Source organism: Ranitomeya imitator, chromosome 7, assembly GCF_032444005.1.
Source record: "Ranitomeya imitator isolate aRanImi1 chromosome 7, aRanImi1.pri, whole genome shotgun sequence".
Lineage (NCBI taxonomy): Eukaryota > Metazoa > Chordata > Amphibia > Anura > Dendrobatidae > Ranitomeya > Ranitomeya imitator.
The window spans coordinates 179,682,878-179,708,848 of NC_091288.1; the positions used below are offsets into that span (position 1 = coordinate 179,682,878).

General features: G+C 48.5%; 1 protein-coding gene across 1 annotated transcript; it reads right to left on the reverse strand.

The window, feature by feature from the left end:
• Positions 1-4,398: 4,398 nt before the first annotated feature.
• Positions 4,399-15,225, reverse strand: ARL6IP1 (ARL6 interacting reticulophagy regulator 1). The gene is made up of 6 exons (XM_069734119.1): positions 15,069-15,225; positions 8,944-9,077; positions 8,236-8,355; positions 6,855-6,972; positions 6,693-6,777; positions 4,399-4,869 (listed from the first exon to the last, which is right to left on the reverse strand). Exons 1-6 carry the CDS (start codon positions 15,105-15,107, stop codon positions 4,751-4,753), a joined length of 615 nt encoding a protein of 204 aa, XP_069590220.1. The 5' UTR covers positions 15,108-15,225; the 3' UTR covers positions 4,399-4,750.
• Between the last annotated feature and the right edge of the window lie 10,746 nt (positions 15,226-25,971).

Genomic DNA, 25,971 nt, shown 5'->3' on the forward strand with positions numbered 1-25,971 from the left:
TAGTGGTGTGCGCATGTCCAAGGTCCGAATTCCCTGCGCCCACGTGAAGACACAGCACGCGATCTGCGCTGTCATCCCTTTCATCGGTGGGGGCGGCCATCTTCCTGGGGCCGCGCGTGCGCAGATGGAGTGCTCTGCTGCACGGGGCTTCAGGAAAATGGCCGCGGGATGCCGCGCGTGCGCACAAGAGATTGCGGCGGCCATTTTCCCAAAGCCGAGTTTGCATCATTGTGCGACGCATTCACTGCTAGCGTCAGTACGTCGGCCTGACGCACTGCGACGGGCCGAGTACGACGCTAGTGTGAAAGTAGCCTAAGGGAAATATTTTTGAGTCTGAGTTGGCAGGAGGAGCCAAGGGCTTGGATATGTGGCTTGAAAGAGAGGGCAGAGTCGAGGATCACCCCGAGCCACCGGGCGTGTGGGACTGGGGAAAGTGAGCAGCCATTGACATTGATGGATAGGTCTGGTGGAGGGGTAGAGTGAGATGGGGGAAAGATGATGAATTCTGTTTTGTCCATGTTCAGTTTTAGAAAGCGAGAAGAGAAGGCCAAGATAGCAGACAGACAGTGCGGGATTTTGGTCAGTAAGGAGGTGAGGTCGGGTCCAGAGATGTAGATCTGCGTGTCATCGGCGTAGAGATGATATTGTAAACTGTGGGATTCTATGAGCTGTCCCAGGCCGAAGGTGTAGATGGAGAAGAGCAGGGGCCCTAGAACTGAGCATTGTGGGAACACCGACCGATAGGGGGCGAGGTGAGGAGGTGGCGTGGGAAGAGAGACACTGAATGTCCGGTCTGTTAGATATGACAAGATCCAGGAAAGGGCCAAGTCTGTGATGCCAAGGGATGAGAGGATCTGAAGCAGTAGGGAGTGGTCCACAGTGTCAAAGGCAGAGGACAGGTCCAGGAGGAGGAGGAGGACAGAGTAGTGTCGCTTTCTCTTGGCGGTTAGTAGGTCATTGGTGACTTTTTAGTTAGGGCAGTTTCAGTTGAGTGATGGGGTCGAAAACCAGATTGTAACCGGTCAAAGACGGAGAGGTGGGAGGACAGTTCAAGATGGACGTGTTGTTCCAGTAGTTTTGAGGCATAAGGGAGAAGTGATATCAGGCGATAGCTAGACACAGAGGATGGGTGTGATTGAGGCATGTTTGAAGGATGAGAAGATGCCATTTGTAAGTGAAAGGTTGAAGAGGTGCGTTAGGGTTGGGATGAAGACTGTGGCGAGGTTAGGGATGAGGTGGGACGGGAGTGGGTCTAGCGTGCAGGTGGTGAGGTGTGATCTTGACAGGAGGGTGGAGAGCTGATCTTCTGTCATGGTGGAGAAGCTGGTTTTGGAGGAGCAGGGCTGAGCAGTTAAGAGGAGGGGCATTGGGGGCTGCGGGCCAAAGCTTTCTCTGATGTTATCCATCTGCTTAAAGAAGGAGGCAAAGTCTTCAGCAGAAATGAGGAGAGTGAGGAGGGGCTGGGAGACGGAGTAGAGAATTGAGAGTGTTGAAAAGTGGTTTAGGGTTGTGAGACAGGGAGGATATGAGAGAAGTAAGTTTGTTTTGCGGCAGTGAGAGTAGACATGAAGCTGGCGAGGGACTGCTTGTATGCGATAAAGTGCTCGGCAGAATGGGATCTCGTCCATCTCAGCTCGGTAACCCTGGAAGCCCGTCTGAGTTCTTTGGTCAGGCTGGTCAGCCAGGGCTGCTTGTTGATTGTACATGTTTTGCTGTGCGTGAGGGGGGTGGCCAAATCAAGTGTTACTGTTGTGGTGTTGTATAAAGTGGCAGCAGCATCTGTGTCATGGAAGGAATTTATGTCTGTAGGAGGGAGAAAGAACTCAGAGTGATTGTAAATTGAGGTGTTTGAGATTTCTGGGAGGGTGAGTGAGTTTGTGGAGTGGGGGTTGTGCACTAGGAGAGGAGAATGTCAGTATGTTGTGGTCAGACAGGGAGAGGGGTAAGTGAGATTAGTAAGGGAGCAGAGGCGGGTGAAGAGGAGGTCCAGCATGTGGCCGTCTTTTTGAATGGCCTCAGGATCATTGAGAGGCAGAAGGAGGCAGTCAGTGATAAAAGTTTAGAGGCGGCTGAAGTGGAAGTGTCAATGTGGATATTGAAGTCACCCATGATGATAGTGGGGATGACAGCAGAGAGAAGTGAAGTAGCCAGGTGGTGAAGTGGTCGAGAAAGGTGGAGATGGCTAGTTCTGGAGGGCGGTAGATGACAGTCAGCTGGAGGGGGAATAGATGCGGACGGAGTGCACCTCAAACGAGGGACGAGTAGCAGACCATGGTAGTGGGATTGGAGTAAAGGAGCAGGTGTCACACCGGAGCAAGCCAACTCCACCATGTTTGTTGCTGAGGCGAGGGGTGTAAGAGAGGTGGAATCCACCATAGGAGAGTGCAGCTGGAGAGGCCGAGTCAGAGGGGGTGAGCCAGGTTTGTGAGGCCGAGGAAGGAGAGTTTGTTGGTGATGAAGACATCATGGATAAATGGCAGTTTGTTGCGGACAGAGCGTACGTTCCATAGTTCTCCAGGTAGGGGGACCGGGGGGGCTGGATGAATGGGTATGAGCTTATCATCATTGCGAAAGCTTGAAGAGAATCATGGTAGGGGGTTAGAAATGAGTTTGGGGATGTGATGAGGAGGGCCGGGATTAGGGGATACGTCGCCAGCAATGAGGAGCAGCAGACAGAGCATTAGAAGGTGGGAGCAGGATAGGACATGATGCGGCCGTGTGTCTGGAGAAAAAGGATTGAATGTGGAGGAACAGTTCTGAGAAGCATGGTGAGGATGGAGGGAGAAATGACTAGTTCCTTCCTAGGTGGAGGGGTTACAGGAGATAGAAAGTAGTATGGGGGTGAAAGTGACAAGAAACAAACATTGTAGTGGTTTTCTATCCCATTAACACTTAGCACAACTTCCATTCTGCACAGCAGCTGTAAAGCCACGAGCTTGTGATACGGCTGCGGCTCACATTTGTGTTTTTATGTATGGTGTATGTCTGCAGTTCCTATGTTTGAGCGCTAGAGGTCTCACTTTCATTTTAATAGTACTGTGTCTCTGCTTAGGACCTGGGTGATAAAAGTGGGGCCCACATCTGGCCTGGAGCAGCCAAAACACTGGAAACCAGTCTACATGGCCGCTGCTCACCTGGCTTGTCAAGCTCATCGGTCCCTTCATCCTGAGGACACATACCAGTTAATAGCACTTATCCCGTGTGCTCCTGTACTGCCCGACACTAGGTCTCAAGGTAATCCCTGCCATATCCTTCACCTGATCTATGGCACTTAGCTGTCCTATCATGGTGACCGGCTGATGTTTATAGCCGCTCTTGGGTCTATGGATGTGGACTTTAAGTGTAATCTGGCCTTCACCATATTGGTCTCCCTCTTGGCTGCCTTCCGCTGTTGCACTCAATATATTATTTGCTACTTTGTGGAACCACTTATATTTCTAGCTAAACCCCCCTATCCCCCCTTGTGTCCATAGTATCTCCATCACCCCTGACTGGGGATATTATTTCTATTTTTTTGACAAGGTAAATCAATGGTGGAGTTCACAAGTACAACTCGTCCTGCAAAAAATAAGCCCTCACATGGCCATAGTGATGGAAAGATTTAAAAAGTTAAGGCTCTGGGAAGGAGGGGAGCGAAAAACAAAAACGCAAGACTGAAAGAAAAAAAAAAAAAAAAAAGCTCCAGTCATTACGGGGTTAAGTGCACTTTCCCATCTACAGTATATCATGCCTTCTCTGGCTTTATAAAACCAGAGCTGTCAAAAGGGTAGAGATGGTATGGGGGGTTGGAGATATCGGGGTTAAAAAAATAAAATAAAAAAAAAAAGCCTATATTGGGGTTAACAAAGTGCCTATATTGGGTTTGAACAGTCATTCTGTGCAGATAGGTTCACTTTAACCAAGCATTTCCATGGATTGTTTTCCTTTGGCATCAACCATACAAAGGAAAAAGAAAAAAAATTTCTCCTAAAGTGTTACGATTGGCTCCTTTTCAGCACAAAGAGATTGTTCAAACCAAGCACAAGTGTTCAATGCATCTTTCCACTTACTTGTTTTCCATCAATCGTCACTCATCTCTGGCTCCAGTAAAGCCAAGTTGTCAATCAAGGAAGAGGAGTATGGAGAAAGACGGAAAATAAGTAGGCGGGAAGAAGCACTGAACTTCTTAGCTGTGCCAGGATGTTTGGGGTGAATATACTCCCTTTAAGTCTGTCCAGATCCATGGTATATATTTCATGCGTGCATGCGTTGATCTCAAGGCTGTGGAGTCAGAGTCGGAGCCCATTTTGATGGAGTCAGAGTCGGGGTCATGGAAATTAAGGAGTGAGAGGTTTGGCTTACTGACTCTACAGCCCTGGTAGATCTGTTGTATTGCCGTAGCAGAAATAAAAATACAAGTTTCCAGAATATTCTACATTTTATTTCATCCATTAAGAAGACACATTTTTACTCTGGAAAGGTATGGAAAGCAAAAAAAAAGAAACAAAAAACACAAGACACACGGAAATATGGAATATTTACAAGAGTGGCAAACATTGAAAGTGGTAAAGAAACACTGGAGACGAGGACGACGCTCGGGGATAAGACTCTTCATACTTTAGAGGTTTGGATTTCAGTGCAACACAGATACAGCATTGGCAGTTATTGGGGAACTGAATGGGAACGTTAAGGTCAGACACGTCTTGTAGCCCCGCCCAAAAAAACAATAAAATGCTCCCGTGGAAGTTTGAGTTTTGCGCTGAGCAGGACGTTATTCGTTCTTCTTCTCTTTTTGCTTCAGCAGTTTGTTGATTTCACGCTTTCCCATTCCAACAAATTTGGTGATGACTCCATGTTTGTTGAGGCCGGGAAGCAAAAGCACAAAACTCACTGAAATAAATTGGAAATGCGGATTAATAGGATACTCGTTACAACCCAGAAAAACATAAAAAAGTGTAGCAGTGGGAATTGTATATACAGGTCCTTCTCAAAAAATTAGCATATAGTGTTAAATTTCATTATTTACCATAATGTAATGATTACAATTAAACTTTCATATATTATAGATTCATTATCCACCAACTGAAATTTGTCAGGTCTTTTATTGTTTTAATACTGATGATTTTGGCATACAACTCCTGATAACCCAAAAAACCTGTCTCAATAAATTAGCATATCAAGAAAAGGTTCTCTAAACGACCTATTACCCTAATCTTCTGAATCAACTAATTAACTCTAAACACATGCAAAAGATACCTGAGGCTTTTATAAACTCCCTGCCTGGTTCATTACTCAAAACCCCCATCATGGGTAAGACTAGCGACCTGACAGATGTCAAGAAGGCCATCATTGACACCCTCAAGCAAGAGGGTAAGACCCAGAAAGAAATTTCTCAACAAATAGGCTTTTCCCAGAGTGCTGTATCAAGGCACCTCAATGGTAAGTCTGTTGGAAGGAAACAATGTGGCAGAAAACGCTGTACAACGAGGAGACCGGACCCTGAGGAAGATTGTGGAGAAGGACCGATTCCAGACCTTGGGGAACCTGAGGAAGCAGTGGACTGAGTCTGGTGTGGAAACATCCAGAGCCACCGTGCACAGGCGTGTGCAGGAAATGGGCTACAGGTGCCGCATTCCCCAGGTAAAGCCACTTTTGAACCATAAACAGCGGCAGAGGCGCCTGACCTGGGCTACAGAGAAGCAGCACTGGACTGTTGCTAAGTGGTCCCAAGTACTTTTTTCTGATGAAAGCAAATTTTGCATGTCATTTGGAAATCAAGGTGCCAGAGTCTGGAGGAAGACTGGGGAGAAGGAAATGCCAAAATGCCTGAAGTCCAGTGTCAAGTACCCACAGTCAGTGATGGTGTGGGGTGCCATGTCAGCTGCTGGTGTTGGTCCACTGTGTTTCATCAAGGGCAGGGTCAATGCAGCTAGCTATCAGGAGATTTTGGAGCACTTCATGCTTCCATCGGCTGAAATGCTTTATGGAGATGAAGATTTCATTTTTCAGCACGACCTGGCACCTGCTCACAGTGCCAAAACCACTGGTAAATGGTTTACTGACCATGGTATTACTGTGCTCAATTGGCCTGCCAACTCTCCTGACCTGAACCCCATAGAGAATCTGTGGGATATTGTGAAGAGAAAGTTGAGAGACGCAAGACCCAACACTCTGGATGAGCTTAAGGCCGCTATTGAAGCATCCTGGGCCTCCATAACATCTCAGCAGTGTCACAGGCTGATTGCCTCCATGCCACGCCGCATTGAAGCAGTCATTTCTGCCAAAGGATTCCCGACCAAGTATTGAGTGCATAACTGGACATTATTATTTGTTGGTTTTTTTGTTTGTTATTAAAAAACACTTTTATTTGATTGGATGGGTGAAATATGCTAATTTATTGAGACAGGTTTTTTGGGTTATCAGGAGTTGTATGCCAAAATCATCAGTATTAAAACAATAAAAGACCTGACAAATTTCAGTTGGTGGATAATGAATCTATAATATATGAAAGTTTAATTGTAATCATTACATTATGGTAAATAATGAAATTTAACACTATATGCTAATTTTTTGAGAAGGACCTGTGTACAGCAACTGTGCAGATTAGTACACCGCTAGCCGCCTTACAGTTACACCATGTGGTTAAATAGGGGTAAATTGCCTAAAAGTGAAGGAGGGACACTTTCCTGTCGTCCTCTTATAGGGACACTTACCAATAATGTACGTTAGGAAGAGGTTATGAACCTGCTGTCCGATCCAAGCAACCATGGCGAGAGCGGTGATCATCGACATGAAATACTAGACAGAGAAAAATAATAACTTTAAAAAGGGGTTTATCCAAATAGTCAGACATGGCCTATAGACAACAATGCTACCATCTTGGGCTTCTCCTCTTTGAGGACAAACAGGCGTCTCCACCAGCCAATGATCCTCCTGCGGGTCTTCACGAGGTTGCTGCAGATCTCATGCAGCCTCTGCTGCTGCTCCGTGGTCCTGGACAAAATGCAAAACATCAAATGATTGAGATGCAATGAAGAATCCTTTATAGACAACGATTCTAACAACCCCAAGAGATTCTTGCCGTGAACTCACTGCTTTCCAGTGCACATGGCGGTGTGCCGAGAATCTCCCAACCAGCAGGAAAGGAGGCACCATTGACATCTGCCAGGAGCATGGACACCTCGGAATTTTGCTGATCATGAGGGTCAACAACTGACCATTTATAGACTACAAGTCCAGTATAGTGTCGCCACACCCTTCCGTCTCTTATTATCAAGCAGAATGTGGGTGGGTCTTTGGAGATGTTACAATGACCAGGTTGAGTTCCCATTCTTGACAATCCTATTTTAGGCTATGTGCCCATGATTCCGAAGTAGCAGCACTTTGGACGCAGCGTATTCTCGCTGTGAGTGTTTTTAAGTTTGATTACTGGGTTAGTAATGGGGGTGTCTGATAGATGCCTCTCCATTACTGACCCCAGGGCTTGGTGACAGTTGACATCAACTCCAACTACCATTACCACCACATCAAGGCATCAGGAAGAGCCGGGCAAAGCGCCAGCATTGACGCATCTAATATGATGCACCAATTCTGGGGCAGCTGCAGGCTGGTATTTTTATGCTGGGAAGGGCATAACAAGGGACCTACCCAGCCTGGTAACAGCCCACCATTCTCTGGTTCTATGAAGCCAGAGCTGTCAAAAGAGGATGGAGTGGGAGCTTCAGAGCAAACAAGCAGGTGGGAAAGTGTATAAAAGAAATTTGGCCCTGCCATGAAGCACTGGGCGGCGGGATTTGGTTTGAACAGTGATTCTGTGCCGACAGGTTCCCTTAAGTCCCCCGGACACCTTACATGGCTGTCAATTGACCAGCGACTCAGCCAGTAGCTATCTTCCATACACAGGAGCTCTGCCGAGAGTGCCCGTGTCCTCCAGGAGAGCGCCGCTGCCAAACTTCTATGGTGGATTATCTCGGAGAACAGACTACCCCCCCCCCCATACACAGTAGGCAGTTGTGGGACCCATCCCCCATACACAGTAGGCAGTCATGGGACCCCCCCATATACATGGCAGTTACTTTCAGTTCAATGCAGTGCATGCTGGGAACTGTGGAAACAGACGTTCCAGCAGCTATAGTGCAGGCAGAACGCCAATAACAGAGCATGAAAATGGGGTCAGTTCCTGAATATTACACAAAAGCAGTTTCAGCTTTGAGGGGCGGGAGGGATGACAGCAGCAAAACCATGATTTGTACTAACCACGTGTTGGACCCAAAAATTCTGGGAGCCAGTGTTGGAACAAGATAGTCGGCCAGACACAGACACATAATGAAGCAGGAAACACCAGAAAGCACTGATGGATCCAGGTAGTAGATCATCCTGCCGGAGAAGAAGAAACAGATTTTGAACAGACTTACCCCAACGTCACATTTCCTCCAAAGCAGAATGAATCCGATAACACCAGAACATTAGCGGTGGCAGGAGGTCACAGAGACCCTAGCCCTCTATAGAGCCACTGGGTCAGGGGGATCAACCTTCCCACAGTTGGAGCTGAAGGAAATTGATAATCCGTAGCCAATTGAAGGGTTAAACTATGGGTCACATCAAGCAGTTTTTGTTTTTTTTTTATAAGGGGGTGGGGGTTTGGCACACATCCCAATAATTGTCATGGTTTGCGACAGGGTTGTACCCCGGCTCCTACGTGTCATACATTTCCGGTAGTAGTGCGCAATAGGTGAAAGATGTGCCAAATCCATTAAAGTGGCCAACACCACTTCCTCCAGCGACTAATGGGCCCAGACTGATGACTACACTTCATGGATCTGCCCCCGGAGAGCGCAACAAGCTATAGGTCTACAACTACCGAACATCACTTCCTATCTATTATTTGCTGCAGTGGAAGGCGACATCTTCACATTACAGGGTCACATAATATGCAGGATGGGCCCTTTGTACAGATTTACTTACAGGAATATAAAGGACACTGCCCCCATTATTGCAGCTGGAAACCAAGGCTTCTCCCAGCGCAGGGCACGGTCAGCCAGCAGGACCACCTCGCCCCATCCTTGGAAATGCTCCTCGAGACTCGCGGTCTCCGCAGCCTGCAATAAAGACATCATCATGGACATTGGATCGGTTGTCAGAAAAGAACCCTGTATCTGGTGAAAGGCATGTTAAGCATTGCAGGATCCATGGCAGCTCTGCATTTTAAGGGTACGGCCCCCACAAGGAGGTCACATGCTGCGCCAACCTGCGCAGGCGAATTAATGCATGCGTTTGTGGCAACATTACACATCACCTGCAACGTGTGCTCACTTGTCCAAATGTGGAGTGGCTTTGGTCTTCAGACGACCGAACATCATATGATGTACCCAAATATAAATTTAGAGCTAAAACTATAATGGAATTGCTCCAATATATTCCAGAAATTGACAGGATAGCAATTTATTGCATTATATTTAAAAGCAGGGCTGTGGAGTCGGAGCCCATTTTGGTGGAGTCGGAGTCATGGAAATTGAGGAGTCGGACATTTGGCTTACCGACTCCACAGCCCTGTTTAAAAGGCCTTCTGCAGCATGCCCACATTACAATACACCACAAGCTGCTTTATACTGTTCTGTGCCAAATCTGACCACCGGCTTCTCACTTGCTTGGTCTTCTGCTTCCCTTTCCCATTATCTAAACGCTCATCTACTTCACGCATCCAGGTGAGGAGCAGAGAACTACCCTAGATTTAGTGTAGAACAGTACAAAGCAGCTTGCGTTTCATCGTAATACATGCATGCTGCAGAAGACACATGAAACATAGTCATTGCAATTGGCTGTGATCATTTTACATGATTCCATAAAGTTCAGCTAACGCAATAAAAACATTAAAAGTACAGAACCCAAAGAGAAGCTATTCATAACATTATACACTGCAACTTCTGTAATGGAAGGTGCATTACCTAACGTCAGGAAACGTCTATCACATCACAGGTTAATGTAGGAAAAAGCAATACACACTAGAGCCAACTATGAGCTTTCCAAAGAATATTGACAATTTACCAAATGAACTTCAGGTCAGCAGCGGGTAATGGATTACTGATTGTTTATTTCCCCCTGCAGATAATTATTCCAATACCCAGTGTATAGTATCCCACATACTATATATACAGTGCGCCCCATCTTCAACTTACCACAGGTAGTGGCAAATACAGCACAGGCAGGAGTCAGTGCCCCCAATTCAGAGGCAAAATCCTTGTGACTGGCCACAGAAGGACCAATGACCACATAATAGAGCCCATCAGTGGACACTGCATTACTGATGTGCAAGAGCTGATTTACTGTACTATGCCCCTTGCAATACACATCTACAGTGCCCGGCACAGGGGTCTCCAGGCCGAGCCGGCCCGGGGACAGGGAGGGGCCTCCAGGCCGAGCCGGCCCGGGGACAGGGAGGGGCCTCCAGGCCGAGCCGGCCCGGGGACAGGGAGGGGCCTCCAGGCCGAGCCGGCCCGGGGACAGGGAGGGGCCTCCAGGCCGAGCCGGCCCGGGGACAGGGAGGGGCCTCCAGGCCGAGCCGGCCCGGGGACAGGGAGGGGCCTCCAGGCCGAGCCGGCCCGGGGACAGGGAGGGGCCTCCAGGCCGAGCCGGCCCGGGGACAGGGAGGGGCCTCCAGGCCGAGCCGGCCCGGGGACAGGGAGGGGCCTCCAGGCCGAGCCGGCCCGGGGACAGGGAGGGGCCTCCAGGCCGAGCCTGCCCGGGGACAGGGAGGGGCCTCCAGGCCGAGCCGGCCCGGGGACAGGAAACCCACTTAAGAACAACAACGTCCACATGGTCATCTAGAAGCCAGGACTGAGAAGCTCTGGTGGACACAGTATGATTAGGCTATAAACGGTTGGTCTTTCATCAAAATGGACATCACGTAACGTTACATTTCCAAAAGTAGCATTCTCTGGCAAGAACAACTGATCTCTAGGGGTTAGAGAAGCCAGACCTGCAATGAACAACGGGTGGTCCTAAACTTGCAAATTATACCCAGTCCACAGGACAGGAAACAGCTTCTAGATTACGGTGGCTCTACGGTAATCTACAGTGCTCCACTGGGTGATGGCGGTGCATGGGCACAGAGCTTCACTCCTCCTTGTCTATCGGACTGACAAAGAAAGCCTAGTGCCACTGATCTCCCATACATAATGGCTGGTGTTACGCAAGTGCAATTATCAGTCAAAATGGGGCAATCAGAACTCTGCTATTGGGAGCGATGAGGTCTGTCCGGATTGTTGGGGGTTCAAGCAGTAGGAATCCCAGAGCATGGCAGACTAAGCCGTCCTGGGGATAGGTGTTGCCTTGCCGAGTTGGGACAGTGGTTCTAATGGAGGTCAACAACAGTGATAGGAGTTGTGAAGAGTCAAAATGCTGCCGAAGAAGGTTTACAAGAAAAATCTATAAATGTGACTCCAGTGACGTCAGCAGTCAGGAGCAGAACGAGGTCTGGATTTCTACCAAGCATCACTCCAGCGAGCAGCAGGACAAGGTCAGGTCTGTCAGCTGCAATTTATGTGTTCTGAGAAGAAAGCTGCACAAAGCTCTCATCGTATTATACTAATGGAGACTTGTCACAGTGGCTGTAATGCAATCAGAGAGCAGCAATCGATGCGTTTACAGGCAGAACATCGCTGGGGGAATAGAAGGACATCGATCTCCTGGGCAGGAGGATACAACATCCGAACCCACAAGGATCAGAGAGACTTTAAAGATGGAAAAGCATACAACTCATCTGCTTTCATGGCCGTGCTGGTCATCATTTAATAGGACCCTAGATCTGCCCCAGACATGTGAAGGACACATGGTGCATGGTTACCGTACAGCTATCAGGGCAGTGTCTCGTATCTATCTGTGAACCCATGACTTCCCCCGAGGCTAATCACGAGCAATCAGATCTTAGGTCACTGACTTAGCCAAAGATACAAATGTTACATCCTGCCCAAAGTGGAGGGTGTCCCACTTCTGAGGTTCAAGAGTATGAGCCAGCGATGAATCTCCTGGCGGTGACACTTATGTCACAGGACCGCTGCAGTGTATCAGTGGCCGCTGATGGGCTGCAGCATTCACGCTACATGAATTCGGGTGGTTGCTGTAAGTACCATGTACACGGGGAAGATCACTTTCTCCAGCAGGTCCAACTTCTAGTCGGGAAGTTGGCAACGAGCCACCAGGCAGGTGACGCGGAATTAATAGTAACCACTTTACACCACTTTTTGGTTTTGTAGGGTGGGGCACTAAAAGTGTGACAAACCAATTTACTGGAGAGGTCTGATGTTTTGTAGCAACTACAATGTAGTGAGAGTACACAATTAACAGACCGCCACCCTCCTCAGTCACAAGACGACACCACAGCCCCATTACACATCAACTTCCTGCAATCAGAGGAGACTTCTCTTCTCCCGGCCTGAAGTTACCACCGACACTGTACAATCTCCTCCATTGTAACAGATCTAGAATTCATCTTCAGTCCTGGCCATGCTGCTTCTTGGGAAATGCCGGACTTTATCCACCATCCACCTTAGGGCAGGGGTGGGGAATGTCCGGCCCACGGGCCGTATATGGCCCGCAATAGCATCTGGTGCAGCCCTCAGCCACTTTGCCTTTTTTGGCCACGGGTCCTTTAATTCTTCATAGGCGAGCGTGGTTGTGTCCTACCTGCTTTTTCCATCACTGCCCAGTGGGGAGAATCCTGTGCAGCAGCTCCAGGCAGGTGAGGGACAAGTTGTAATCCGGGTGGGTAGTGGGGGTCACAGACACGGGGGAATTATAATGGAGAGGTGCAGAAGTTTAGGCAACAGATTGTGTGGAGGCAGCGCTGATGATGCCTCTCCTACATTGTCAGTGAGCCTGCACAGGAAGCACCCCCTTCCCCAGACACCACAGCCTTACATGATGGGAGCATCCCCCCTCCCCAGACACCGTAGCCCTACATGATGGGAGCATCCCCCCTCCCCAGACACCGCAGCCCTACATGATGGGAGCATCTCCTCTCCCCCAAACACCGCAGCCCTAGATGATGGGAGCATCCCCCCTCCCCAGACACCGCAGCCCTACATGATGGGAGCATCCCCCCTCCCCAGACACCGCAGCCCTACATGATGGGAGCATCTCCTCTCCCCCAAACACCGCAGCCCTACATGATGGGAGCATCCCCCCTCCCCCGGACACCGCAGCCCTACACGATGGGAGCATCCCCCCTCCCCCGGACACCGCAGCCCTACACGATGGGGGCATCCCTCCTCCCCCGGACACCGCAGCCCTACATGATGGGAGCATCCCCCCTCCCCAGACACCGCAGCCCTACATGATGGGGGCATCCCCCCTCCCCCGGACACCGCAGCCCTACATGATGGGGGCATCCCCCCTCCCCAGACACCGCAGCCCTACATGATGGGAGCATCCCCCCTCCCCAGACACCGCAGCCCTACATGATGGGAGCATCCCCCCTGCCCAGACACCGCAGCCCTACATGATGGGAGCATCCCCCCTCCCCCGGACACCGCAGCCCTACATGATGGGAGCATCCCCCCTCCCCCGGACACCGCAGCCCTACATGATGGGAGCATCCCCCCTCCCCCGGACACCGCAGCCCTACATGATGGGAGCATCCCCCCTCCCCCGGACACCGCAGCCCTACATGATGGGAGCATCCCCCCTCCCCCGGACACCGCAGCCCTACATGATGGGGGCATCCCTCCTCCCCCAGACACCACAGCCTTACATGATGGGGGCATCCCCCCTCCCCCGGACACCGCAGCCCTACATGATGGGGGCATCCCTCCTCCCCCAGACACCGCAGCCCTACATGATGGGGGCATCCCCCCTCCCCCGGACACCGCAGCCCTACATGATGGGGGCATCCCCCCTCCCCCGGACACCGCAGCCCTACATGATGGGGGCATCCCCCCTCCCCCGGACACCGCAGCCCTACATGATGGGGGCATCCCCCCTCCCCCGGACACCGCAGCCCTACATGATGGGGGCATCCCCCCTCCCCCGGACACCGCAGCCCTACATGATGGGGGCATCCCCCCTCCCCCGGACACCGCAGCCCTACATGATGGGAGCATCCCCCCTCCCCCGGACACCGCAGCCCTACATGATGGGAGCATCCCCCCTCCCCCGGACACCGCAGCCCTACATGATGGGAGCATCCCCCCTCCCCCGGACACCGCAGCCCTACATGATGGGAGCATCCCCCCTCCCCCGGACACCGCAGCCCTACATGATGGGAGAATCCCCCCTCCCCCGGACACCGCAGCACTACATGTTGGCCCATCCCCCCCCTTCCCCGGACACCGCAGCCCTACATGATGGGAGCATCCCCCCTCCCCCGGACACCGCAGCCCTACATGATGGGGGCATCCCCCCTCCCCCGGACACCGCAGCCCTACATGATGGGAGCATCCCCCCTCCCCCGGACACCGCAGCCCTACATGATGGGGGCATCCCCCCCTCCCCCGGACACCGCAGCCCTACATGATGGCCCATCCCCCCCTCCCCCGGACACCGCAGCACTACATGATGGGAGCATCCCCCCTCCCCCGGACACCGCAGCACTACATGATGGGAGCATCCCCCCTCCCCCGGACACCGCAGCCCTACATGATGGGAGCATCCCCCCTCCCCCGGACACCGCAGCCCTACATGATGGGAGAATCCCCCCTCCCCCGGACACCGCAGCCCTACATGATGGGAGAATCCCCCCTCCCCCGGACACCGCAGCCCTACATGATGGGAGAATCCCCCCTCCCCCGGACACCGCAGCCCTACATGTTGGCCCATCCCCCCTCCCCCGGACACAGCCGCTACCTGCCGCTGCTAGCCCGGGCACAGAACATGGCGTCCTGCCCGTCACTATGGCTGCTGAGCACTGCAGGAAGCCCCTGGAGTCCGCCATAGTGAGGCTCTCACAGCGCAGGCGGAGCGCCCCTGCACCAGATGAGGGTGCGGGAGGGACAATAACCGCGGCCATAATGCGGACATTGCGGAGCCCGGGCCTAGCGCAGGCACCGAGCCCTCCCGGGAGCACTGAGCACACTCCGCCGCCAGCGCTCACTCACCAGCTGGTTCACGCTCCTGTTGTCCCCCGGTTCCGCCATTGTCCTCGGTCACACTGCTGCTCTTACAATCTGCGGCTCTGTCGCTTGAGCCGGACACAAATCGCTGCTTCCGCCAGGCGGCTCAGGCGCATGCGTGCTTTGATTGGCCGTCTCAATCATCAACCATGTCGCCATGACAGCCAATCAACGCGCTCAGTCTAACAACAGGCCGCCTCGAATTTAAATACGAGCCTCCGGCTACGATGCTGAAGTTGGTTTCTTATTCAGCAGTTTCTTATTCGGCTATTTTTTATTTTCTGTTTTTTTCAGGTTTTGGTATAAAAATAAACCATTCTGAGTATATAATAATATGCGGTCATGTGTCCTTTTGTGAATACACTTAAAAACAGATACAAAATTTAGAAGGCTGGCACAAAAATGGGCATCAAAGTGGGCACTGAGGTATGGTATTGAAGGGGTTAAATGCCTTTGTGCCACTAATCTAACACCTGATTTACATATCTACTGATGCCCCACATGAAATGCATGTCACTGCAGCCTGGCACAAATGGGTTCTGGGCATCAGAACTGGCATCAAAGTGGGCAAATTGCGATAAGACAGCGGGTTGTGCCCACATCGCTGCAATATTCTGCCCAATAGGTTACATGGGAGACTGTAGTCTTTGGCTGGCTTCAGACCAGTGCTCGCATCACCAGTGTTCTGTGGATGGCGAGCGCAAACTGACCGCAAACCGTGCCCATCATTATGTTTAACGTGGCGAAGCAGGGTGTTGCGACGAGGCTGAAGTTGGTTTCTTATTCGTCAGTTTCTTATTCGGCAATTTTTTCATTTCTGTTTTTTATAGGGTTAACAACAAAAAATGATCATCACAATAATAAAAGACAATGCAGCGAGGAGCCCTGATGTGAATACACTTAAAAACGGCAACAAAAACAATAAAACTGGCACAAAAATGGGCATCAAAGTGGGCACCAAAGAGCGCTGAAGAAAGGGTTAAATGCCTTTGGGCCACTGATCTAACACTGCAGACATATAGAACAGGGCGCCCCACATCCAAATCAGTTATTTCCAGCCTGGCCCAAATGGGTTCTGGGCATCAGAACTGGCATCAAAGTGGGCAGACAGTCAATTTTTGCCATTTGAATAAGTAACTGATGCTTTTAAGGGGTTAAATGCCTTTGGGCCACTGATCTGACACTTAAAATATACAGATAATGATGCCCTGCATCAAATCCATGTCCCTCCAGCCTGGCCCAAATGGGTTCTGGGCACCAGAACTGGCATCAAAGTGGGCAAACAGCCCATTTTCTCAGATTTGAATAAGTAACTGATGTTTTTAAGGGGTTAAATGCATTTGGGCCACTGATCTGACACTTAAAATACACAGAGAGCGATGCCATGCATCAAACCCAGGTCCCTCCAGCCTGGCCCAAATGGGTTCTGGGCACCAGAACTGGCATCAAAGTGGGCAAACAGCCCATTTTCACAGATTTTAATAAGTAACTGATGTTTTTAAGGGGTTAAATGCCTTTGGGCCTCTGATGCGACACTTCAAATATACAGACAGTGATGCCCTGCATCAAATCCACGTCCCTCCAGCCTGGCCCAAATGCTTTCTGGGCACCAGAACTGGCATCAAAGTGGGCAAACAGCCCATTTTCTTAGATTTGAATAAGTAACTGATGTTTTTAAGGGGTTAAATGCCTTTGGGCCACTGATACAACACTTACAATTCACAGACAGTGATGCCCTGCATCAAACCCAGGTCCCTTCAGCCTGGCCCAAATGGGTTCTGGGCACCAGAACTGGCATCAAAGTGGGCAAACAGCCCATTTTCACAGATTTGAATAAGTAACTGATGTTTTTAAGGGGTTAAATGCCTTTGGGCCCCTCATGTAGTACTGAAAAAAAAATTTTTTTACTCTGTTTTTACAAAATTTTTACAGCATGCTTTTTATTATTTTTTAAAGTGTGCAAAAAAGGACCCATGCTAGGCAAATGCAAAACCGCTAAAATGCTGTACACTGCAAGAGTTGGGCCTCAGGATGCATTGGTTGTCGTGATTGCATAACTCTGTGTACGCAACTTCATCTTCATCCTCCTCCTCTGCTGAGCTAGTTAGCTGCATGCCTCGGGGTTTACAACATGTGTGAGCTACTACCTCATCGTCATCCTCTCTGTTCTCCCATTCCTCACCCTGAGAGGCACCCTCCTCCTCTTACTGCCTTGACAGCACAGTACAGTCTGTGGACGCCTCAAATATCTGAGTCTTGTCACAAATGGATCACCTTCACCCAATGGATTTAACGTCTGTTCAAGAGGGTTTGGTTTATGCTCTGAATAAAATTTGTCAGGCCATAGATCTAAGTGTGAAAATATGTGCCCATTGGTTCAGATTATTTAATAAACTTGACTCTGTGAATGTTTAGAGCAGCCATATGATACCTATGGAATATAGTGTGTGAACAGCTCTGCAGAATCGTCCATCTGTGGTTCCCCACAGTCAGTTGCGAGCTTGGAGAGTTGTGATGTTGTGGAAAAAAAGTTTAGTTGGAGTGTCAAAACTGAGGACTATACTGTGTGTGATGTTAAAGTGGAGGAAGAAGAGCAGAGGCCACTTGATGCAGCGGTTGCCATATACTGGAGCACATGTTCTTTCTGGCCCTCATCTACAAAGCGTACCATTGTACGGCTGGCAAAGAAAGTGAGAGGAGCTACCCATCCAGTAACAGAAGTAGTAAAAATTCTGTTGAAATTATGAAGGAAGCAAAACCAACCGCCTCCTCAGCCCTCATATCATACCTGTCTCACAACCCTAAACAGCTATTCAGTCATTTCAATTCTTTTCTGCGTTCACCAGTTCCCCCACACTTTCCTCTCATCTGAATACTTTGCCTCACCACCTGTGAACGTGACACAATAACATCCCACCTCATTCCAAACTTTACCACAGTCTTCATCACAAGCCTAACCCACCTCTTCAACCTGTCACTAATAACTTGTGTCTTCTCTCCTGATTGACACATATCTCAATCACACCCATCCTCAAAAAGCACGCCCTTGACCCATCCTCTGTGATCACCTATTGCCCCATATTTCTCCCCTAGGCCACGAAACTACTGGAGCATGTTCATTTTAAACTAATCCCACCTCTCCACTTCCTCCCTCTTTGACCAAGTACAATCTGGCTTAAAACCGCACCATTCCACTGCAACTGCCCTGACTAACGTCATCAACAACCTACTGCCAAATAAAAGCAACGCGAGTTTGTCCTCCTCCTGTATCTGCCATCTGTCTTTGATACAGTGGACCATTCCCTCTTACTACAGACGTTCTGATCTGTTGACACTACAGCTTTGGCCTTTAGTTGGATCTCCTCATACCTAAAGGTACCGTCACACTTAGCGACGCTGCAGCGATATAGACAATGATGCTGATCGCTGCAGCGTCGCTGTTTCATCGCTGTGTGGTCGCTGGAGAGCTATCACACAGACAGCTCTCCAACGACCAACGATGCCGCAGTCCCCGGGTAACCAGGGTAAACATCGGGTTACTAAGCGCGGCCCTACTTATTCAAATCTGTGAAAATGGGCTGTTTGCCCACTGCCCAATTTGATGCCAGTTCTGGTGCCCAGAACCCATTTGGGCCAGGCTGAAGGGACCTGGGTTTGATGCAGGGCGTCACTGTCTGTAAATTGTAAGTGTTGTATCAGTGGCCCAAAGGCATTTAACCCCTTAAAAACATCAGTTACTTATTCAAATCTTTGGAAATGGGCTGTTTGCCCACTTTGATGCCAGTTCTGGTGCCCAGAACCCATTTGGGCCAGGCTGGAGGGACGTGGATTTGATGCAGGGCATCACTGTCTGTGTATTTTGTGCATCAGATTAGTGGCCCAAAGGCATTTAACCCCTTAAAAACATCAGTTACTTATTAAAATCTGTGAAAATGGGCTGTTTGCCCACTTTGATGCCAGTTCTGGTGCCCAGAACCCATTTGGGCCAGGCTGAAGGGACCTGAGTTTGATGCAGGGCATCACTGTCTGTGAATTGTAAGTGTTGTATCAGAGGCCCAAAGGCATTTAACCCCTTAAAAACATCAGTTACTTATTCAAATCTGTGAAAATGGGTGATTTGCCCACTTTGATGCCAGTTCTGATGCCCAGAACCCATTTGTGCCAGGCTGGAGTGACATGGATTTCATGTGGGGCATCAGTAGGTATGTAAATCAGGTGTTAGATCAGTGGCACAAAGCTATTTAACCCCTTAAAAATAGCTGTTACTTATTCAAATCTGTGAAAATGGGCGATTTGCCCCCTTTGATGCCAGTTTTGATGCCCAGAACCCATTTGTGCCAGGCTGCAGTGACATGGATTTCATGTGGGGCATCAGTAAATATGTAAATCAGGTGTTAAATCAGTGGCACAAAGCTATTTAACCTCTTAAAAATAGCTGTTACTTATTCAAATCTGTGAAAATGGGTGATTTGCCCACTTTGATGCCAGTTCTGATGCCCAGAACCCATTTGTGCCAGGCTGGAGTGACATGGATTTCATGTGGGGCATCAGTAGGTATGTAAATCAGGTGTTATATCAGTGGCACAAAGGCATTTAACCCCTCAAAAATAGCTGTTACTTATTCAAATCTATGAAAATTGATGATTTGAGTACTTTGATGCCAGTTTTGATGCCCAGAACCCATTTGTGCCAGGCTGGAGTGACATGCATTTCATGTGGGGCATCAGTAAATATGTAAATCAGGTGTTAAATCAGTGGCACAAAGCTATTTAACCTCTTAAAAATAGCTGTTACTTATTCAAATCTGTGAAAATGGGTGATTTGCCCACTTTGATGCCAGTTCTGATGCCCAGAAACCATTTGTGCCAGGCTGGAGTGACATGGATTTCATGTGGGGCATCAGTAGTTATGTAAATCAGGTGTTAGATCAGTGGCACAAAGCTATTTAACCCCTTAAAAATTGCTGTTACTTATTCAAATCTGTGAAAATGTACGATTTGCCCACTTTGATGCCAGTTCTGATGCCCAGAACCCATTTGTGCCAGGCTGCAGTGACATGGATTTCATGTGGGGAATCAGTAGGTATGTAAATCAGGTGTTATATCAGTGGCACAAAGGCATTTAACCCCTTAAAAATAGCTGTTACTTATTCAAATCTGTGAAAATGGGTGAGTTGCCCACTTTGATGCCAGTTCTGATGCCCAGAAACCATTTGTGCCAGGCTGAAGTGATTTGACTTTGATGTGGGGCATCACTAGGTATGTAAATCAGGTGTTAGATTAGTGGCACAAAGGCATTTAACCCCTTAAAAATTGCTGTTACTTATTCAAATCTGTGAAAATGTACGATTTGCCCACTTTGATGCCAGTTCTGATGCCCAGAACCCATTTGTGCCAGGCTGCAGTGACATGGATTTCATGTGGGGCATCAGTAGGTATGTAAATCAGGTGTTATATCAGTGGCACAAAGGCATTTAACCCCTTAAAAATAGCTGTTACTTATTCAAATCTGTGAAAATGGGTGATTTGAGTACTTTGATGCCAGTTTTGATGCCCAGAACCCATTTGTGCCAGGCTGGAGTGACATGGATTTCATGTGGGGCATCAGTAGGTATGTAAATCAGGTGTTAGATTAGTGGCACAAAGCTATTTAACCTCTTAAAAATAGCTGTTACTTATTCAAATCTGTGAAAATGTGCGATTTGCCCACTTTGATGCCAGTTCTGATGCCCAGAACCCATTTGTGCCAGGCTGGAGTGACATGGATTTCATGTGGGGCATCAGTAGGTATGTAAATCAGGTGTTAGATCAGTGGCACAAAGGCATTTAACCCCTTAAAAATAGCTGTTACTTATTCAAATCTGTGAAAATGTGCGATTTGCCCACTTTGATGCCAGTTCTGATGCCCAGAACCCATTTGTGCCAGGCTGGAGTGACATGGATTTCATGTGGGGCATTAGTAGGTATGTAAATCAGGTGTTATATCAGTGGCACAAAGGCATTTAACCCCTTAAAAATAGCTGTTACTTATTCAAATCTGTGAAAATGGGTGATTTGCCCACTTTGATGCCAGTTCTGATGCCCAGAAACCATTTGTGCCAGGCTGGAGTGACATGGATTTCATGTGGGGCATCAGTAGGTATGTAAATCAGGTGTTAGATCAGTGGCACAAAGGCATTTAACCCCTTAAAAATAGCTGTTATTTATTCAAATCTGTGAAAATGGGTGATTTGCCCACTTTGATGCCAGTTCTGATGCCCAGAAACCATTTGTGCCAGGCTGGAGTGACATGGATTTCATGTGGGGCATCAGTAGGTATGTAAATCAGGTGTTAGATTAGTGGCACAAAGGCATTTAACCCCTTAAAAATAGCTGTTACTTATTCGCATGTGTGAAAATTGGTTCTCTGCCCACTTTGATGCCAGTTTTGATGCCCAGAACCCATTTGTGCCAGGCTGGAGTGACATGCATTTCATGTGGGGCATCAGTAGATATGTAAATCAGGTGTTAAATCAGTGGCACAAAGGCATTTAACCCCTTCAATACCATACCTCAGTGCCCACTTTGATGCCCATTTTTGTGCCAGCCTTCTAAATTTTGTATCTGTTTTTAAGTGTATTCACAAAAGGACACATGACCGCATATTATTATATACTCAGAATGGTTTATTTTTATACCAAAACCTGAAAAAAACAGAAAATAAAAAATAGCCGAATAAGAAACTGCTGAATAAGAAACCAACTTCAGCCCGAATAAGAAACTGAACGAATAAGAAACCAACTTCAGCATCGTCCTCCTGCTGGAAATAACGGCCACCCCGAGAAACCGCATGACGTCACCACGGCCGCAAAGTGACATTGTGCTGCTCAGTGCTGCTCAGTGCTGCTCAGTGCTGCAGTGCACAGCCACAGAGAGAGCATGCAGCTGGGCACGAGAAAGGAGTCACTCAGCCAAAGGGTCCAGTAATGCACAGAGCAGTGCCTGGGAAATGCAGAAATAGCAATTACAGCACACAGGCAGAGAGGAGGAAGGTCGCAGGGCCAAAGACTGCAGTCTAATGCAAGTGAATGGGGCCCACACTGTACAGTGACCCTGACACGCGAGCCGTGTCACAACCAAACCCGCTCTATAGCCCCTGCCCAAATTACAGGCCATTGATACAGGGCTCCCAAAGTGGTACGTGTTACCCCTTACAGACCCCTAAACGAGACGAAACACCCCAGACTGGTCACCATAACCACAGGGGGCAGCTAAGTAAAGAAAAACGAGTGACCATCATTACTTTAAGAAATGAACGTCAGTCAGTCCGAAAAATTGGACAAACTATGAAAGTGTCCCCAAGTGCAGTGGCAAAAACCATCAAGCGCTACAAAGAACCTGGCTCACATGAGAACCGCCCCAGGAAAGGAAGACCAAGAGTCACCTCTGCTTCTGAGGATAAGTTTATCCGAGTCACCAGCCTCAGAAATCGCAGGTTAACAGCAGCTCAGATTAGAGACCAGGTCAATGCCACACAGAGTTCTAGCAGCAGACACATCTCTACAACAACTGTTAAGAGGAGACTTTGTGCAGCAGGTCTTCGTGGTAAAATAGCTGCTAGGAAACCACTGCTAAGGACAGGCAACAAGCAGAAGAGACTTGTTTGGGCTAAAGAACACAAGGAATGGACATTAGACCAGTGGAAATCTGTGCTTTGGTCTGATGAGTCCAAATTTGAGATCTTTGGTTCCAACCACCATGTCTTTGTGCGATGCAGAAAAGGTGAACGGATGGATTCTACATGCCTGGTTCCCACCGTGAAGCATGGAGGAGGAGGTGTGATGGTGTGGGGGTGCTCTGCTGGTGACACTGTTGGGGATTTATTCAAAATTGAAGGCATACTGAACCAGCATGGCTATCACAGCATCTTGCAGCGGCATGCTATTCCATCCGGTTTGCGTTTAGTTGGACCATCATTTATTTTTCAACAGGACAATGACCCCAAACACACCTCCAGGCTGTGTAAGGGCTATTTGATAGTGATGAGTGAATATACACGTTACTCGAGATTTCCCAAGCACGCTCGGGTGTCCTGCGAGTATTTTTTAGTGCTCAGAGTTTTAGCGCCACAGCTGAATGATTTACATCTATTAGCGAGCATAAGAACATGTGGGGATTCCCCAGCAACCAGGCAACCCCCACATGTATTTATGCTGGCTAACAGATGCAAATTATTCAGCTGTGGCGCTAAAAACAAACTCTGAGCACTAAAAAAAATACTAGGAGGACACCCAAGCGTGCTTGGGAAATCTCGAGTAACGAGTATATTCGCTCATCACTACTATTTGACCAAGAAGCAGAGTGATGGGGTGCTACGCCAGATGACCTGGCCTCCACAGTCACCAGACCTGAACCCAATCGAGATGGTTTGGGGTGAGCTGGACCGCAGAGTGAAGGCAAAAGGGCCAACAAGTGCTAAGCATCTCTGGGAACTCCTTCAAGATTGTTGGAAGACCATTCCCATTGACTACCTCTTGAAGCTCATCAAGAGAATGTCAAGAGTGTGCAAAGCAGTCATCAAAGCAAAAGGTGGCTACTTTGAAGAATCTAGAATATAAGGCTTCTTTCACACTTCCGTGGGTACTCGGCCGTCACCAGGCGTCGGCGCGACGTACCGACGGAAGCTTATGAAATTTTGAGTGACGTGAGCAGCGGACACAGTGTTTCAACGCGTCCGCTGCTCATTGTAAAGTCCCAGGGAGGAGGGGGTGGAGTTCCGGCCGGGCATTCGCATTAAAAAATGAAGGAGAGGACATATGAAAAAACGTTCCCTTGTACGTTTTTTCGCAACGACGGCTCGCCAAATACCGACGCATCCAGTGCATGACTCATGGAACTTGTATCCATATGTCGTGATGCGTCGGTAATACAAGTCTGTGAAAAAAACGCATTCTGCGGGCAATTTTACAGGATGCGTTTTTTCACAAAACAACGCATTGTGACGGTGCAAAATAAACGGAAATGTAAAAGTAGCCTAAGGGTACCTTCACACAGTGGCATTTTGATCGCTACGACGGCACGATTCGTGACCTTCCAGCGATATAGTTATGATCTCGCAGTGTCTGACACGCTCCTGCGATCAGGGACCCCGCTGAGAATCGTATGTCGTAGCAGATCGTTTGAAACTTTCTTTCGTAGTCTAGTGTCCCGCTGTGGCAGCATGATCGCATGGTGTAACAAAGGTGTGCACGATATTGTATACGATATGTGCATAGTAACCAACGGCTTCTACATCGCACATACGTCATGAAATTATCGCTCCAGCGTCGTACATTGCAAAGTGTGACAGCAGTCTACGACGCTGGAGCGATATTGTTACGATGCTGGAGCGTCACGGATCGTGCCATCGTAGCGATCAAAATGCCACTGTGTGACGGTACCCTAAGACATCATTTCAATTGTTTCACACTTTGTTGTTTGTTTTTGGCACTGGGGAGATGGCTGTCATTACATCTTCAATAAATGCACAAGTTTATGTTGATATTTTGGACACTTTTCTTATCCCATCATTTGAAAGGATGCTTGGGGATGATGAAATCATTTTTCAAGATGATAATGCATCCTGCCATAGAGCACAAACTATGAAAACATTCCTTGAAAAAAAAAAACACATAAGGTCAATATCATGGCCTGCAAATAGTCCGGATCTCAATCCAATTGAAAATCTTCAGTGGAAGTTGAAGAAAATGGTCCATGACAAGAATCCAACCTGCAAAGCTGATCTGGCAACAGCAATCAAAGAAAGTTGGAGCCAGATTGATGAAGAGTCCTGTGTGACACTCATTAAGTCCATGCCTCAGAGACTGCAAGCTGTAAGAAAAGCCAGAGGTGGTACAACAAAATAATAGTGATGTTTTGAAGTGTTTTTTTTTTTTGTTTATTTTTCATGATTCCATAATTTTTTCCTCAGAATTGAGTGATTCCATAATTTTTCCCTATCCTTGGTTAAAAAAAAAGTAACCATTACTGACTAGCACATTTTTTTGTTCTTGATTTCTTTTAGGGTTTCTTAAAGCCAGAAAGTTGCCATTTGAAATGACTTTAGTTTTGTGCCATGTCCGTAATCTGCTTTTTTTTCTACAAAATTAAACAACGGAATGAACATCCTCCAAGGCCGGCGATTCCATAATTTTTGCCAGAGAAGATAGAGATATATATATATATATATATACTAGACTGTGGCCCGATTCTAACGCATCGGGTATTCTAGAATATGCATGTCCCCGTAGTATATGGACAATGATGATTCCAGAATTCGCGGCAGACTGTGCCCGTCGCTGATTGGTCGAGGCAACCTTTATGACATCATTGTCGCCATGGCAACCATTATGACATCTACGTCGATACTGTGCCCGTCGCTGAATCAGAAACGTGAGATGTCTACGTCCTTTATGACATCATCGTCGCTGTGCCCGTTGCTGATTGGTCGAGGCCTGGCGGCCTCGACCAATCAGGGAAGCGGGATTTCTACGTCGATGCTGTGCCCGTTGCTGATTGGTCGAGGCCGCCAGGAGCCGGGATTTCCAGGACAGACAGACAGACAGACAGACAGACGGAAAACCCCTTAGACAATTATATATATAGATATATACAGACCCCAGACTGAAATGTGTGCATGAAGGGCGCTCAAATGTAAGCTTAAAGGAGCTGTCAGCACAAAATGACGGTTCAAAGTAAGAGTGCTTGGTGCGTCACAGCAGGGCCAATCATTTATATACACCTTTGTTTTCCCTCAATTTCATCCTCAACCTCCTCTTCCTTGATTGACAGCTCTGGCTTCATAAAGCCAGAGACGAGTGGAAATATAGGGAAAACAGACAGGTGGGAAGGTGTAATTAAATGATTGGCCC